Below are 16532 nucleotides of genomic sequence, written 5' to 3' on the forward strand. Positions count from 1 at the left end.
CACCCTCGTGAAACTAACTAACCGTTCGAACCGTTAAATTTGGAACCAAGTAATTAATTAATTTGAACCCCTAATGAACTTCATTTAAAAAAAAAAAAAACAAAGAAAAGAAAAGAAAAGAAAAGAAGTGAAGAAAAGGTCGGGGTGGGTGCCAGCTAGGATGAGAGGCCGCGTGATCACTGCGATTCCATGTGTGAAATGAATCTTGCTCTCAATCTCAAGTTTTGTGAATTGTGATTGGTGGTTGCGTTATTTTTCATCACAAAACCGCTTTTCACTCATATGCCCTCCCTCGTCTCATCCTTTCCTCGCCTTTTTCAACCTTACCCCACGTGGATCCTCCTCGCTTTTATACTAGTATATATTAATTACTACAAGCTTAGATTTTTTTTTATTTTAATTATATTTTAACCAAAAAAAAAAAGGTCAAGATGCATCTAATACTCCGATCTTATTTTTTAAGTGCATCTGGTATCCAGATATTTTGTATGGTGCATTCAGCTAGGGGTGTTCAATTATATCCCGTTCCAATCATTTTGGGATCGGAAAAATTTGTTTTGAGACGGGATGGGATACAGGATAAGAGTGTCCCATCACGGTCCCGTCCTAATATATTATTTTTATTTTTTATTTTTTATAAATTTATTTATTAGTTGTTATTTTTTTATTTGTTTATAGGTTGTTTTGTATGGGTTACATGATACTCTTTGTAATGAACATCTTAAATTTGTTTATTTTTTATCTCTTAAGATTACCCCAAAAAAAAAAGTTTTTTCTTTGCCAGTGTTTTCTCATTTTATCTATTTTTTTCATATAGTTTTTATCACAAATTTGTATACTTTATGTATATATGAGATGTCTCTGTCCGTGTTCCGTCTCAGTCATGTCTCGTTCCAATTGGGACGAAATACTACTGGGATGAGATGGGACAAATCCTGATTATTGGCACGGGACTAGGGTAGCGCTGTCCCTATTTCGTCCCGTCTCATGAACACCCTTACATTCAGCACCTCAATCTTTTTTTTTTGTGAGTTTAGCACCTTAATCTTTGTTTTTATTTTTTTATTACCCTAAAAATTAAGATACTGAATATAACTAAAAAATCACATCTGGGTGCTAAATGCACAAGAAAAATAAAATTGGGATGCTAAATATATTATACAAAAGATTAGGATGCTGGATGGTGCTAGATTGACATTTACTCAAAAAAAAAAGAAAAAGCAAAATCTGATAAAAAAAAAATACTCCTCTGGTCCTTAATATAAGACCCATTTAACTAATTTGATTAGATTAAGGAAGTTAGATAAATTGGTTAATTATAAGAAAAGTGACACGTTTTTCCTAAAACACCATAATCATCTTTCTTAATACCCCATCTCCCTCTTCTATTTGATTATGGCTGTGGGAGTATCCATAGGGGTAATTTAGAAAAAATTGATAAATATGAAAAATGGGTCTTATATTTAGGACCAAAACTAACTCAATAATTAGATCCTATATTAAGGATCGGAGGAGTACTACTTATACGAGTATATACACTTTAATAAAAAGGGAATTTTTTGTGATGTACTTGGCGGAAATATTTCTGTCACCGACGAGTGCCAGCTTTGCGTGAAAGCGACTAGACCGCAAAATTTGTTCTTCCTTGAGGATGTGGGCCCCGCACTGACGCATGTCCACGTCGTTGTCGTTTTTACAGGTGTCACTGCTTCAACAATCTACTGAATCCCACACACGCTGCCATGGCGGGACCAATTGTCCCCCCGCCGGATTTTAAATGCTTATATATGCCCAATCAATGCCCCTCGAGAAAATTTGCTCCAAAAACAGAAAAAGAAAAAAAAAAAAAACAAAACAAGACCCCTCCTTTTTTAACAGTAAAGAGAAAAGCCACTCCAAGCTGGGTTTAGTCCGTCTTATTAAAATTTATTCAATTTCATGCATCAGGAATCCAGATGCATTATGTTGATTTAAATGTTTGATTAATTGGCGCGCACAAGAAAATATACAATTCAATGTAATCTTATTATATAACAAAAACAAGTATTCTCTGTTACATAATGTTCACTATGTAATCTGAATTTAAGTTTATATGATTCAATGCATGGACATTTATACTCTTAATCAATCAATATTTATACATTTATATATACCCTCGATATATTTTTAGTCTTGATAGTGTTAAAAAGATCATTTCACATTTATTTCTATTTTACATATATATATAACATAAATTCCATTGTATGATTAATTTCTTGATGGTATATTTAACAAATACTACCTCCGGTCCTAATTATAAGACCCAATTGACTAATTTGGAGGGATTAAAGAATTCAGTTAAATTAGTTATTTGTAATGAATAGGCGCTGTTTTTTCTAAAATATTCTTGCTAATCAAATTTGCTATCTAAAACTACCATTATTAGAGAACTATCTTGAGAAAAAAATAGATCAATATGAGAGATAAAATAAATTAAAATCTTATATATATAACCAAAATAAAATTTAAACAAGATTTTATATTAAGTACGGAAAGTAGTACTTTGTAATCGTTATTTTTTTACATTTTTTATGATTCTCTGAACCAAACCGGCATCGCAATATCAGACACGAAAAACGAATACTTTTATTAATGAGATTTGAACTTTAATTAGCCATATTGTAAGCTACTGACCTTTTTTGCTAGCTAGACTGAATTTTCTTTTCCTACCAACATGAATTATTAGCAAACAATAAAATATTAACATAAAATTTTTTTTGATACAATGTACGCACAGGATGTGAATCTATCTATTTTAGCATAGAAATTTCAATCTCATAAAATATTTCTAACTGAAAATGTTATACAAAACAAATTCATGAACATAATAAAATATTCTGCAAATGAGTCAATGAATTCGAATTAATTAAAATTTCCCAGACTAGTGCAATACTTTTTTTATATATAATTTAATTTTTTATAAAAGTCAAATAATTGGGAAAACAATAAACAATAATTTACTATAGTTAACAGAATCGAAATCTAACGAGAATCGTGGTAAAATTCAAACTAGCTACCTGGTAGGCACGTCCAGCCAGCCCCACATACCCCTCAAACATATAAATACCTAAACCCTTGGCTTCTATGTTCTCCTTCCTCCCCTTTTGTTTTCTCTTCTTGTTCATTCATTTCTTTCTTTCCTTCCTTCCAGTTTCCGGGTATGGCCCTTCCTTCATTTTCCATTTTCTTTCAAATCTTTGCACGACCATAAAAATCTCAAAATCATCACTTTCTCCTTATCGGTATCCTCCTTCTCCCTACGCACCTACGTTCTTGTTTCGCTCGACGACGATCGAAGAAATTGCAGGATCCAGAATTAATCTCAATCAGGTACATCCATGTACGTACAAGTTAAAAGTTTCTATTTCTGCGATTAAGATCTGTCCACGATCTGGGTCTCTTGTTAGTTTTCTCTCATATCAACCTTTTTTGCATTCGTTTCAATCTCAATCTTTAACCATGTAATCGCTTGAGCCTGGTAGGTGCATGAGGTCCTTGCAAGAAGGAAAGTTTTTTCTTTCTCCTTCTGTATTTCCTTTTCCGTTCTCTGGTTTTGTTTTTGTCTTTTTTCAAACCGTGAACCTCAATTTTAAAAACGCAGGTCTTTTGATGGATTCAGCACGAACGATCGCTTTTGGTTTTGTTTATTTTGTTTATTTTGTTTTTTGTTTTCAAATTGTTGATGTTGAGATTGAGATCCATTTTACTGGTTTCAGGCGACATTGTTCCCTATATCTATATTTTATATTTCAGTTTTTGTATTATCACGCAGTTTAGGGAAAAAAAAAGTTTTGTTTTTTTTATTAGTGTCGTATTTATTAAACAATGATTTGACAACCTTGAGTAGAATTTTCTCCTGGACTCTTCCTTCCATCACGAGCATGCTCCCATAAAAATAAGGGGGATCGGAAAACTTCACGTCCCTCTAACAGTACTTTTCCCGGTCACCGATCATTCCCAGAATTTTCCGGGAAAACTTTTCTCAACGCGTATTCTAGGCTTTCCTGTTTTGTTTAATCTTTTTAACTCATCTACGATAATTTGTTTTCTCTTTTAAGTGGATTCTCAATGACAATATATAAGTGACGACAGTCGACGGATGAAAGTACATTTTTATATATATAATCTACCAATCATTTGGGTAAGAGCTCTGCTAAATGTGGATAGCTTTGTTTATCATACACCAGTACGAATCAAAATATCTGTGCTTGTTTGGAATTTTTGGGTCCCCTTGAAAGAGAGTAGTGTTACGTCATTCAAAATTAGAGCATCGTTAATCCAACATTTTCCTCAGTAATATTGTTCGGAAACTGTTGTGTCCTTTACTTTTGTCTCTATATGTCTGTGCTTGTTTGTATATATATGCTTTTTTTTACTTTTTAGTTGTTGGCATTCATGAATTGACAACACTTTTTATTACTCGGGTAATGTTCTTATCTTCATTCAATAATCGATCGTACTTTTTGTTTTAAAAAAAAAAAAAGAAGGAAAAATCGCTACTGTGCATTTTGGTTATGTGCATATCATTCCTCTGATTGTTAAGTTTATATATCTTCGTTTAATGATGCACAGAGATGGAAGTTATTATCATCAGTTCTTGATTGTCTGGGTTTCTGAAGCTGATTTCAAAGAAACTCTAGAGGATTTTCAGGATTTGTGTTGTGTCTCATAAAAGGTTTGAAGGAAAGCTAGCTAGAGAGGTTGATGAACAAGAGAACACTGATGAAGCGTTAACAAAGCAAACACCAATAATAATATATAAGGAATAATAACAATGGATTTGAAGTCGTCTCATGCTTCTCCTGTTCTTACTGATCCTGTTCCAATAACCAAGTCAAGACTAGGAATGCATTCTGGTCTCATAAGTTACTCCCAGCAAGATTCATCTCTCTCATCCCTCTCTCCTGTTAAGTATCCAAGAAATGGTTCGAGAAAAAGCTCAGGAAACCTTGATGATGTTCGTTCTAATGGTTGGCTCGACGCCATGAAAGCTTCTTCACCTCCTAGGAAGAAGCAGCCCACCAAAGGCTTCAACTCTCACATGGATTCCGAGCAAGACTATCGCTCCTGGTTGGTATGTCCTCTCCCCCTTCACCACAAACTTAATCATATTTCCAAACTGTGCAAAATTTTCATCTCACTTCTTTTCCTTTTAATTTCCATATACCATCAGCTGGATTATCCTTCAGCACTGGAATGTTTTGAGGAAATGATTGAGCATGCGAAGAACAAGAAGATTGCAATGTTCCTAGACTACGACGGAACTCTTTCACCCATAGTGGATGATCCAGATTGTGCTTTCATGTCTGAAGCTGTAAGCTAGCTTCTTTTGATGATTCTGATACTTTGCATAACTTGCGTGATCATAAAGTTAATTGCACTATAGATATGCCTATTAGTTGCCTTGTTTAAAACATTATTTGTGTTGATCAGATGCGTAGTGTAGTGAGGGATGTGGCAAAGTGTTTTCCTACGGCAATCATCAGTGGAAGAAGCCGAGACAAGGTGGTGATGTCAGAACAGTATTGTGATTAATACTATCTCTGGTTCTTAATATAAAAATTAGTTTAATATTCAATTTGGTCCTAAATACAAGACCCCAATCATTTTTTTCAAGTAGTCCTTGTAATAGGTGCACATGTTAAAGATTCCATCAAATGATAGTTATAACTAATACACATGATTAGCAAAGATATTCTAAAGAAGACAGCATCTAGCTATTACAAATAATTAACTTAACAAACTTCCTTAATCTACTCAAATTAGTTAACTAACTCTTACATTAAGGATTAAAAGTAATAATAATAGACAAGTTTTCTTAGGAGAGCGCAAACTTTATTTGTACCCAGAAAAAAGTGTTCATTTTTTTTCCCCAAAATTTCAGGTTTACGACTTGGTTAAATTAACGGAACTGTACTATGCTGGTAGCCATGGGATGGACATTATTGGGCCTGCCTGTCACAATCTGTCCAATAGCCATCCAGACAGTGTTAAGTCCACTGACCAGCAGGTCTCTCTCTCTCTCTCTCTCTCTCTCTCTCTCTATATATATATATATATAAAATCATGAGCATGCATCAGAAAAATTATTACAATATGATGGAGGGCGTTGATGACTCTGTTTGTGTGCGTTGGTGTTGAAACAATATTATTGCAGGGAAAGGAGATAACTCTGTTTCAACCTGCGAGAGGATTCCTGCCCATGATTGATGAGGTACGTACAAATCCAACATCTTAAAACAAGTGAGAAAAGAGGAAAAGGATAGTATTTGAAGTTTAGTGGACAACATGCAGGTTTTCAAAAGGCTGGTGGAGATCAGTAAAGATATAAAAGGTGCAAAGGTTGAGAACCACAAGTTTTGTGTTTCTGTACATTATCGTAATGTAGAAGAAAACGTAAGTGCCTGTAATACATACATATCATCACTCCAACTAGAGCTAGCTCCTATAGTTATCCTCGTAGTTACCAAGCCTCTCTCTCTCTCTCTCTCTCTCTCTCTCTCTCTCTCTCTCTCTCAATTAGTCACTTTTTCTTACTGCAGAATTGGACACTTATTGGACAACTTGTGCATGACATGTTAAAAGATTACCCTCTTTTACGTTTAACACACGGACGCAAGGTAGGTATATATGTGCTTTGCATGGATATAAATATATATATATATACTCCTCCGGTCCTTATTATAAGACCCAATTTGACTTTTTATTTGGTCCTAATTATAAGACCCAATCCATTTTGTCTCTTATATTTATGCATTTTTTTCCAAGATAATCCTTCTAATAATGATAGTTTTAGCCAATATACTTAATTAGCAAGGATATTTTAGGAATGACAACACTTATTTATTATAAATAACCAACTTAACTTACTTCCTTAATTTCTTCAAATAAGTCAATTGGGTCTTATAATTAGGACCGGAGGAGTATATATATATTACAGTAGTGTCGGAAAGCTTTAGAATAATTTTGTTATATATGGATGTGACTGCAGGTTTTAGAGGTTCGTCCTGTGATAGATTGGAACAAAGGAAAAGCGGTTGAATTTTTACTTGACTCCCTGGGTAATAATCCTACATAATAATTAGCTCTTATATTAAAAATCGAAGATAGTATATACGCAGAAATATGAAATTGCATGAGATGGGGCTGTGCAGGTTTAAGTGAACGGGATGACGTGCTTGCCATCTACATAGGAGATGATAAGACCGATGAGGATGCTTTCAAGGTAATAACAAGCTGATTTGCCATATTAAAACTGACTTTTTTTAATTCGAAAAGACCAATTTAAAACTAAAATTATGTTTGACACAATTTTAGAAGTAAATTAAATTATTTTTTTCCCTCAAAAGTCACCTTAGAGTTGAAATAATTTTTTTCCTGACTTTTTTGCTTTTAGCTTTTCTTTAAATTTAAACCTTTTTAAACCTGACATTTTAATATGTTATTTAAATAAATTTTTATTAAACTGACTTTTTTAATAAAAACATATTCAAACATAATTGCATTACAATTATTAGCTTTTACTTCAATTTTAATTTACGAAAGCCAGTTGGGATAGAAATTACTTTTTGCGAACATTAATTCAAATAAGTCCTTACTTTTTAATTTTATAAAAAATCGTGAATTTAGATTTGAAAGTTTTGATATAGGTCCCATATATAATGACATGAATATTTATTTTATATTTTTCTACACGTATCTATTCGAGACAGTTTATAAAGTGTTTTTTACGAATTAAGTTCATGAATTTGACTGTAGGTAGGGGTTTATTTATAATAAATGAATAAGTTGATTGGCTAAAATTGAAGATTAATATATAATGCATGAATTTGGATAGGCGTTGAGAGAGAGCAGAGGAGGCTATGGGATCTTAGTTTCCTCCACCAGAAAACAAAGCAATGCCTTCTATTCTCTGCGGGACCCATCTGAGGTTTGGACTTTAATTTCCTGTGTCCTTCTTCTCATTCTTTTTGTTTTGTTTTGTTTTTTTTTTAAATTAACTTCACAATGTAAATATTTCCCTAATGAAGTTTTAAATAAAAAAAATATAAATTGTCAGTGGTTAAATTTTAGGCACATTCACATGCAATATAAATTGTCAACCTGGCCATTTCGAAAATCATATGTATGTCTTTTACATGTATTGAAGATAGGAGAGTGTGTTTGTAAATAAATATATACTCCTTCGATCTTTAATATAAGATCTAATTAACTAATTTGAATAGATTTAAAAGGTTAGTTAAATTAGTTAATATAATATGTTTTTTCTCAAACACTTTAAGTATCTTCTTTAATTTCCTCTCTCCCTCTCCTATTTGCTTATTATTAGAAAAATATCAATAGGGTTAATTTGAAAAAAATTGATAAACATGTGAAATAAGTTTTGCAGGTAAAATCAATATCAACTCAATTAAGCCTTATATTAAGAACCGGAGAACTATCTGTAAACCATCTCACATAAGTTTCACTAAAATCAAGTTGGGTGAAAAAAAAACAATGTACTACCTCAGGTCCTTAATATAAGACATTGTTTAACTTTTATTTTGGTCCTAAATATAAGAGCTCAATCCACTTTGTCTCTAATATTTATGCTTTTTTTTTTAAAATAATCCTTCTAATAATGGTAGTTCCATCCTACATACGTGATTAGTAAGAATATTTTGGAAAAGATAACACCTATTTATTAATAACTAACTTAACTTATTCTTAATCTCTTTAAATTAGTCAATTAGCTCTTATAATTAGGACTGAATGTAGTATTAAATATGAAATGAGTTGCCCTTTTATTTAAAAAGCCCTACACTAGTCTAGATAAGGCAGCACAACAGATTCTAGCCTCCAATTTTAATGCTTGATTAAGATTGAAATTGGATAAGTCATCTTGGGTTAAAATATATGTATATATTTTAATCAAACAATTTAATTTCATAGAAAAATATGATGAATTATATGTATTTTGATATTCAATTTGGGTAACAATGATTAAAATTGAAGAACGTGTGGTACTGGTGGGTGCAGGTCAAGAAATTTTTGGAGATGTTGGTGAATTGGAAGATGGAAGAAGAAAATAAGCAACAAAAGAAGAGCCATTCATTTTGACAAAATATTTTATTTTTAAAATTCAGGTCGGATATCAAACCCGAAAAAGGCAGCAGGATCCTCAAGGTTCAAGTACCTGGAGCACCATCATTAAATTTTTGTCTTAGCAATGCTATTCATTATTTTTTTTTTCATTTCTTATTTATTTTTCCTCCTCCAACTGTAGTCTTTATTAAATATCAATAATTTCATGGAAGCCATTGGGTTTAATTTTTTCAAAATGTCATAATGCTGTTTATCTGTTTTTTCCCTTTAATTTTTTTCCATTTGTTCATAATAATTTCTTTTTTTCCTCCCCTTTCTACATTTAAGAAGGTAGCAAAATAGCATAAATGATCATTAGAGAAGTAATCTACTCTTGAAACTTACCAGCTGTTATTTATATTTGTTTCTGACGATGATCCTTTGCCCTTTTTTTTTGTAAAATTATCATCGTAAAATGTTTCCATAATTAAACCAAAACGAGCCTTATCTACACATAAATACCCTTAAGCTACAACAAATTAAACAACATAAAAATGAAAAATTAAATCAAGTTAATTGAAAACAAGTTAGAAAATTTTCATTACTGCTGTTTAATATGTTGTACATAATTTATATTTATATGCCTTTAAGTTTTTAACATTAAAAGTATACCTATAAATTAGATATATTAGAGGCCAAAATAAGCCGATGAGGTGGTGATCATATAGCTGTCGACCCTTGAAGATAAAAAGGCCCATACATTTGTATTGGGTCAGCCCAAATCCTGAGGCCCATTATCAAATATAGCCATAAAGTAGGCCCCGGTCGTGAAATCTGAAAGGGAAAAGAAGTTCCAAGATGCATCCATGCCGATACTCTAATACCTACGCAAAAAAGGGGGGCGGGGGGGGAAGGAAAGAAAGTCGAACGAGAGGGACGAATAGTTCATGAAAAAGGTAAATACAAATTCTCACTGGATTATCTTTTATAAATTAATACTACCTCCGGTTCTAATTATAAGAGTCAGTTAACTAATTTAAGGAGATTAAGAAAATAAGTCGAGTTACTTATTTGTTCTAAATAGGTGTTATTTTTTCTAAAATATCTTTGCTAATCAAGTGTATTAACTAGAACTATCATTGTTAGAAGGACTATTTAAAAAAATGAGAGAAAAATAGATTGGAGTCTTATATTTAGGATCAAAATAAAAATCAAATATAATCTGTATTAAGGACCGAGATAATATCATTAAACCATGATTTGGGCCAAAACTATAGTTTTGAAAGAAGCAAAATGAATTAGGTTAAAAATTGAGGACTGTTGATGATAATTATGCTGTCAGAGGATGTATATGGCAAAAAAACACCGCCACAATTCAATTCTGCAATCATTCTGCCTTCGGTCCTTCAGAGACAATTTGGCCTTCGCTCCTCCTGAGACACAAACAATTAGGCCTTCGGTCCTTCAGAAGTAGTTCGGTCCTTGAGAAACAATTCGGCCTTCTGCCTTAAGTATTCATCTTCTAAAAAATATATTTTTGTTCTTATATTTTTTAAATATATATACACATAGTAACAGTTAATTAATTATATTAAAGATTGGAGGTAGCATATTGTTATAAAAACTAAGTGTGAATAAATGTTATGGAATTTCGGGTTTAAAATTTTTCAAGCAAAATAATATTTTCCTGTTGGTGAAAAAAATAATTATTTTTCTATAACATATTTAATCTTATATTTTATAAATATATATACACATATAATTACTATTAATTACATTTTCTTATATATTATTTATTACAAAAGGCAAAAAATATATTATTAACAAATTTATTACTTCAAATTAAAATATATTATAAAACCTATCTTCTATGTAATAATCATATTAACTTATGTCTTTTTTAGTAATTTGTACATATAAAAAGTGCTTTTCATAACAACTAATCCAAATATCCTCACTTTATCATAATCACCTTTTCACAAAATCTATTCTTTCAAAATTTATTCTCAAAAATAACTTTTTTCCCAGAAGCTATTCTTCAAATAATGGTTTGGTTTTATCTAAACCAAACTATAGTTTTAAAAGTGATTTTATGATATACAAAATAAATATGTGGAAGAGTTTGTTTTAATTTATAAAAAAATGCTTTTAAAAAGCACTCTTATTAAGGAGGTGTTTGACAACTTCAAAAAAGCATTTTTTGGCTTCAAACCATGGTTTGACTTGAAAACCATCCAAACACCACCCATTTAAAAAAAAACCATAGTTTTGCTCAAAAATCATGGTTTTAGTGTCAAAAACCAAGGTTTCAGGAGAAGTGAAAATTTTTCACTTTTCCATGACCGTTGCAACAAAGTGGAAAGAGAAAATGTGGTCAGTATGTACAGTGTTATGCTTTTCTTACACTGTAACAGTAAGATTGTTAATGCTTGCAATTATGGACGGTTAACCATAGCTTTTCTTGCTGAGTTTTTTATACCCTTGAATCCGTAGAGTCCTTTTCTATGCCAATCTTCCTCCTCGAAGTTAATTCCTGAAATTACACATTTATCATCATCAAAAAAAGACTTGGCATTTCTGTCCTTTAGTTAGTTTGCTCATAGAAACTAAACTGCAAGCAGTTTAGGTACATAAAGCACATTGTGAATTACTGTGTGATTAGATAACTCAACAGACCCAATTCCACGTACAGGAGTATAAACTCCATTTGCTACCTTGGCTTTAAGATCTTCATGATAGTACTTGAGATTTTAAACAATCTTTGTTACCAGTCATATTATCAGTAGCAGAGTTAATAATTTAGACATTATCACTAGTTTCTATAGCATTAAGGGCAATTATGAAGTCACCTGATTTTACAAAGTTTATGTTAGGTGTACTGGTCTGTTTCTTGAGTATTCGGCATAGGAGTTTTAGCTCTTCTTTGCTAAGGGTGTCTCCATCCTTTTCTCTACTTTCTGCATGGTAACTTTTTCTAGCTGTTTGTTATTCACCCTTCTTGAACCAATGTTATTACCGGTTTAGTGTCCGGTTTAGTTTTTTGAACCTTGATTGGGCTGCCTTGTAAGGGCAGTAGAGTTACATTGTGGGCCTTCATATTTGGGTAAATTTAGTGACCAATTGTTTAAATTGGTTCAACTTTCAAGTGGGCTCGGTAGATGGACGCGACACTAGATTTATCGGCTTGGCCTTGATGACTTCGTCGGTACCAAAGGCAAGCCTCTCCCCCTTGGGTCCCAAACTGAACTCAAAGCCATTAATGGCCGATAAAGAGGCTGACGTTGGCCGAAACGTACCTGAGAAGATAACGAGAACTTTGTTATACATGTGACGACTAATTATTTGCTAATAGTAGGTGACCAAATCGTCAATTGATGGTTTTACAAAGCAAGATAGAAGGAGAATGTCAACTTCAAGGATTTCACGTCATTTCGATAGGTTTTCTTTGAGCTGTATGCACTTTTTTGATGCATATATGTATATTTTGAATATTCAGATATAAACAAATATGCATGGAGGTTAACAATCTCCTTCCATTAAAATGAATAAATAAAAGGAAGAGTTTAATTAATCAATTAAATTCCAATTTTGCTCCAAAAATTTTCTTATACTCCTCCGGTCCTTAATATAAGACTTAATTGTTGAGTTGATTTTAATTCCTAAATATAAAACATATTTCTCATATTTATCAATTTTTTCTAAACTATACCTATGGATACTCCTGCCATTATAATAAGTAGAAGAAGGAAGAAAGATATTAAGGAAGATGATTATGGTGTTTTAAAAAAAAAGTCATATTTCTTATAATTAACTACCTAATTTCCTCAATATAATAAAATTAATTAAATATCTTATATTAAGGACCGGAAGAGTACTAAATTACCTGTACATGTTCTCTCAAGTCTCACATAAATGTTTAGTTCAAGTCTCAAAATAAATGTTTTGTTCAATTAATTTCTTAATCTTTTAATTAATTAATCAAACCCCAATCTTCATTGCAAATTCTACATTGTTATGTAAAGTTAATGAGTACATCTCTACCTCATTAACAATTATTCACTCAACTTGCAAATGTCAAGTTCTCATGTGACTTGATTCGAGCTCTACAATAAGCCAACCTCTCGAGTATCAACCTAGTAAACCCAACAATCTCATTCCGTCAACCTGTCTCCTCCTTTAGCAACTTGATATATTGTTGTCGCAGTGTCATGAGCCAAAGGAAAGGATTAAAATAGGTTAAACAAGAGCTTGTTCAGCACGAACACAAAAATTGTTCGACATCATGTACGTATGGCATAACCTTAAGATCATGTTATGGCCAAGCTTGAAGTAACTTCAACCAAAAACTGCTGCACTGCAATAACTAACCTTCGCTCAAATATAAGCTTGCAAACTTCAGCTTATGCAATAGCTTTAAAGCAAATACACACTTAAGCCCTGCATTGTTTTCATTATTGCCCATGCACGAAACAGTTGTGACATTCAATATTTGTCCCGTCCTTCATGGATGAGGAACTATGTTGTGTCAATTTGTATTCTTTGCATTACATTCATTTTACAGTCAAATAATCTCAAGACATTTTAAAGGACTTGCCGTTTCGGTCTGGAAATTTCGAAGAACTTGATAGAAAAATACTCTCTTGATAAATGCCACCTCAAAATTTTGGACTCAGATCGCTTACCTCTGGCCAACAAAACCTACTTAGTCTCTACATAGAATCACCAGCCAAAGTCTAATTACAGGTTTAGGACATCCTCAATAGAAACAGATCTAAAAGTTCAATGACATCAATATAAATATGTTCTACTACAGAGGCTCCGTGTTCACCAGCTCAGATGAAAAAACAGAGATAAATTATTAAGCAATATTCAGAATGCCACAACAACCCTCCTAGGCCTAAGGAAAAATAGATCAGTTTCAGTCCAATACAGCATAAAATTTATTATGTATCATACCCTAAATTCAATTGTAAAGTTGCTTGAACCTTCTGCAGGCCTCCAATATATTTTCCCTGTGACCAAAGGCACTAACCCTGACAAAACCTTCCCCGCCAGGTCCGAAACCACTGCCAGGTGTTGTAACCACATGAGTCTTCTCAAGAATCTCAGCAAATACATCCCATGAACTTCGCCCAGCGAAATGAACCCACACATATGGAGCATTTTACCCCCATATACTTTAAATCCGAGGGTTTCAAATGTCTCTGTTATTATGTTTGTGTTTTCTTTGTAGAATCCAATAACATCTTGCATAGCCTGCATTCCATTTCAGCAAGTTTATCACGCTGCTCATCTTATATGTTTTGAATTTTCACAAAATTTTGTCAAATCACATATCATTCTGCCCCAAATAACATACTCCATTCAGTACTAAATGTAGGAGAGATGACTAATTCACAAATATTGACGAAATTAGTTAATTATTTGTAACAAATGTTTGTTGGTTTCCCTGAAATATCCCTTTAATCATTACTCCCATTAATGGAAACTCCCTTTAATATGTGCAATTAATATGGATTGTTTGTGGAAAAAATTATAAACTTGGGAGACAAAGTTGATTAAGTCTTCTACTCTGCGGACAAAGCAAACATTTCAACTAATTCCTACCTTTAGGACTAAAGAGAGTATTATCAAAGGCAGAGAAGTGGGAAACTCAAGGCTCAACTTTGCAACCCACTGTGACATCCTCATTTAATAAAAGCAAGTCATAACAGTTCATCATTAACTACAATCAGAGAAGTTGAAAAGGTGGGGTGAATGTATGCAAAATGGGATGACATCAAAATCAGAGAAGTTGAAAAGGCATCAAGTGGATAAAAAGACTGTGACATGCAATAATTGAAACTTTTTTTTTTTTTTTTGGAGAGCATAGTCCGTTGAACTTGGTCAAATAAAGGTAGCATATATAGTATGAACCTAGCATGCTTGTGAAATGAATTTGAAGACGTCGGCAATAAAACAATAACTAACCTTAAGGCCTTCTGGTGAGAGGCAAGCCAGACCACCTGCTTGAGAGATATTAGATGCACCATTAAAGCTAGTACATACAATACGGTTGAAATCCCTGGCAACTGGAAAGCCATCTGAAAACAATAACTGCTTTGGAACCACTGTCCATCCCAACCGAACTCCAGTGAAACCAGCATACTTGCTAAATGATGCTGTCTCAATTGCGACCTAAGGTTGTTGTGAGGATACAGACATGTTATCAAACAGAAATGCAAAAGGTATTACTTGATGGTCAGAATCAGTTTCCTAAATGAATTCAATTGGCTGGCGCTTATTAAACTTGTACAACTTTAGTGTAGCCCTGTGAAACTGACATGAAAAATGATGTATTATTATAATATTTTTTAAATATTAGGAGAAGTAACGTCGCTAACCGTTAAGAGAGATATTTAGGTAGTGATTCGTTCTGTAATTAGGCCTATAAATAGACATGACCAGGGTACCCCATTGTACAGAATTGATTTTGAGGATATACAGTGCACTATTCAGATTCGATCTTGCCTTCTCCCTGTTTTCTCCCTGTCTTCTCTCTTGGATCACCTCTTCGCTAACTTTCTCTTCCTAATTCCATCTTTCTCCATCTCGCCCCTTCTCTGAATCTTCTTCTATCTCTTCTTTTCTATTTCTACCCTATCAAAAAATCTGAGGCATACAGATATTGGACATGCCAAACATTCATGGGAATGAATATTTGAATCCTGCCCTAATATGCCATAACGCAGGAACTAATCAGCTAAGTGCAATCAGAATACATGACAAGGCACTTATAGCTGAATAAATAAAAGAAAAATTATGTCACCAAAGAGAAAAGAAGAAAATTGTCACCAAAGAGAAAAAAGAAAAATTATATTTTTGCCAAAAAAATTTAATGCTACAGCCTACAGCAGAACAGTAACACGTAGAACATATGAAGTGGCACATAACATAGAATAAAAGAAGAATCTACCAGATGTATCATTCAATGGTAAACTATTTATAATTTACCATGATTCAAATCGCCCACATATTATGATCATATTAATGGTTAACTAAATGCAAGTCATTAAGAATCATAGTCAAAGGAGCCAAGAGTTGACAAAATGCCAATCGTTAAGAATCAGTTCTGATAGAGAAAGGGTGAGAAGAGACTTCTGGCATACCTCTTTGGCTCCAGGAATTTCAAAGATGGAGCGTGGTTTGTCATCTGAAATGTACATTGCATATGCAGAATCATAGACAATTATAGACCCATTGTCCTTGGCAAACTGAACTAATTGAGTTAGTTGCTCCCTTGTTGCTGCAGCACAGTAGTAGGATTGTTGGGTGAACAGAAAAATTATGTCTGCTCGCGAAGCTAATGATAAATCAGGAAAGAAACCATTTTCTGGAGTACACCTCATGTATTCAATGTTTCCATACTTTTCGGCATCCTTCAGATATTG

The 16532-nt window shown here is 32.9% G+C and overlaps 1 protein-coding gene and 1 pseudogene across 1 annotated transcript; one reads left to right on the top strand and one right to left on the bottom strand.

Annotated features, from left to right (window-relative positions):
• The first annotated feature begins 4813 nt into the window (after positions 1-4813).
• LOC114750880 (probable trehalose-phosphate phosphatase F) lies at positions 4814-9138 on the top strand. The gene is made up of 11 exons (XM_028939519.1): positions 4814-5113; positions 5213-5353; positions 5473-5544; positions 5924-6049; positions 6197-6253; positions 6334-6435; positions 6582-6659; positions 7031-7100; positions 7194-7264; positions 7877-7969; positions 9058-9138. Exons 1-11 carry the CDS (start codon positions 4814-4816, stop codon positions 9136-9138), a joined length of 1191 nt encoding a protein of 396 aa, XP_028795352.1.
• Positions 9139-13787: 4649 nt separating this feature from the next.
• Positions 13788-16529, bottom strand: LOC114750881 (LL-diaminopimelate aminotransferase, chloroplastic-like; annotated as a pseudogene).
• Positions 16530-16532: the final 3 nt, after the last annotated feature.

The sequence above is a fragment of the Neltuma alba genome, unplaced genomic scaffold, assembly GCF_004799145.2.
Source record: "Neltuma alba isolate B1F8T4 unplaced genomic scaffold, ASM479914v2 tig00006668_pilon, whole genome shotgun sequence".
NCBI classification, from domain to species: domain Eukaryota; kingdom Viridiplantae; phylum Streptophyta; class Magnoliopsida; order Fabales; family Fabaceae; genus Neltuma; species Neltuma alba.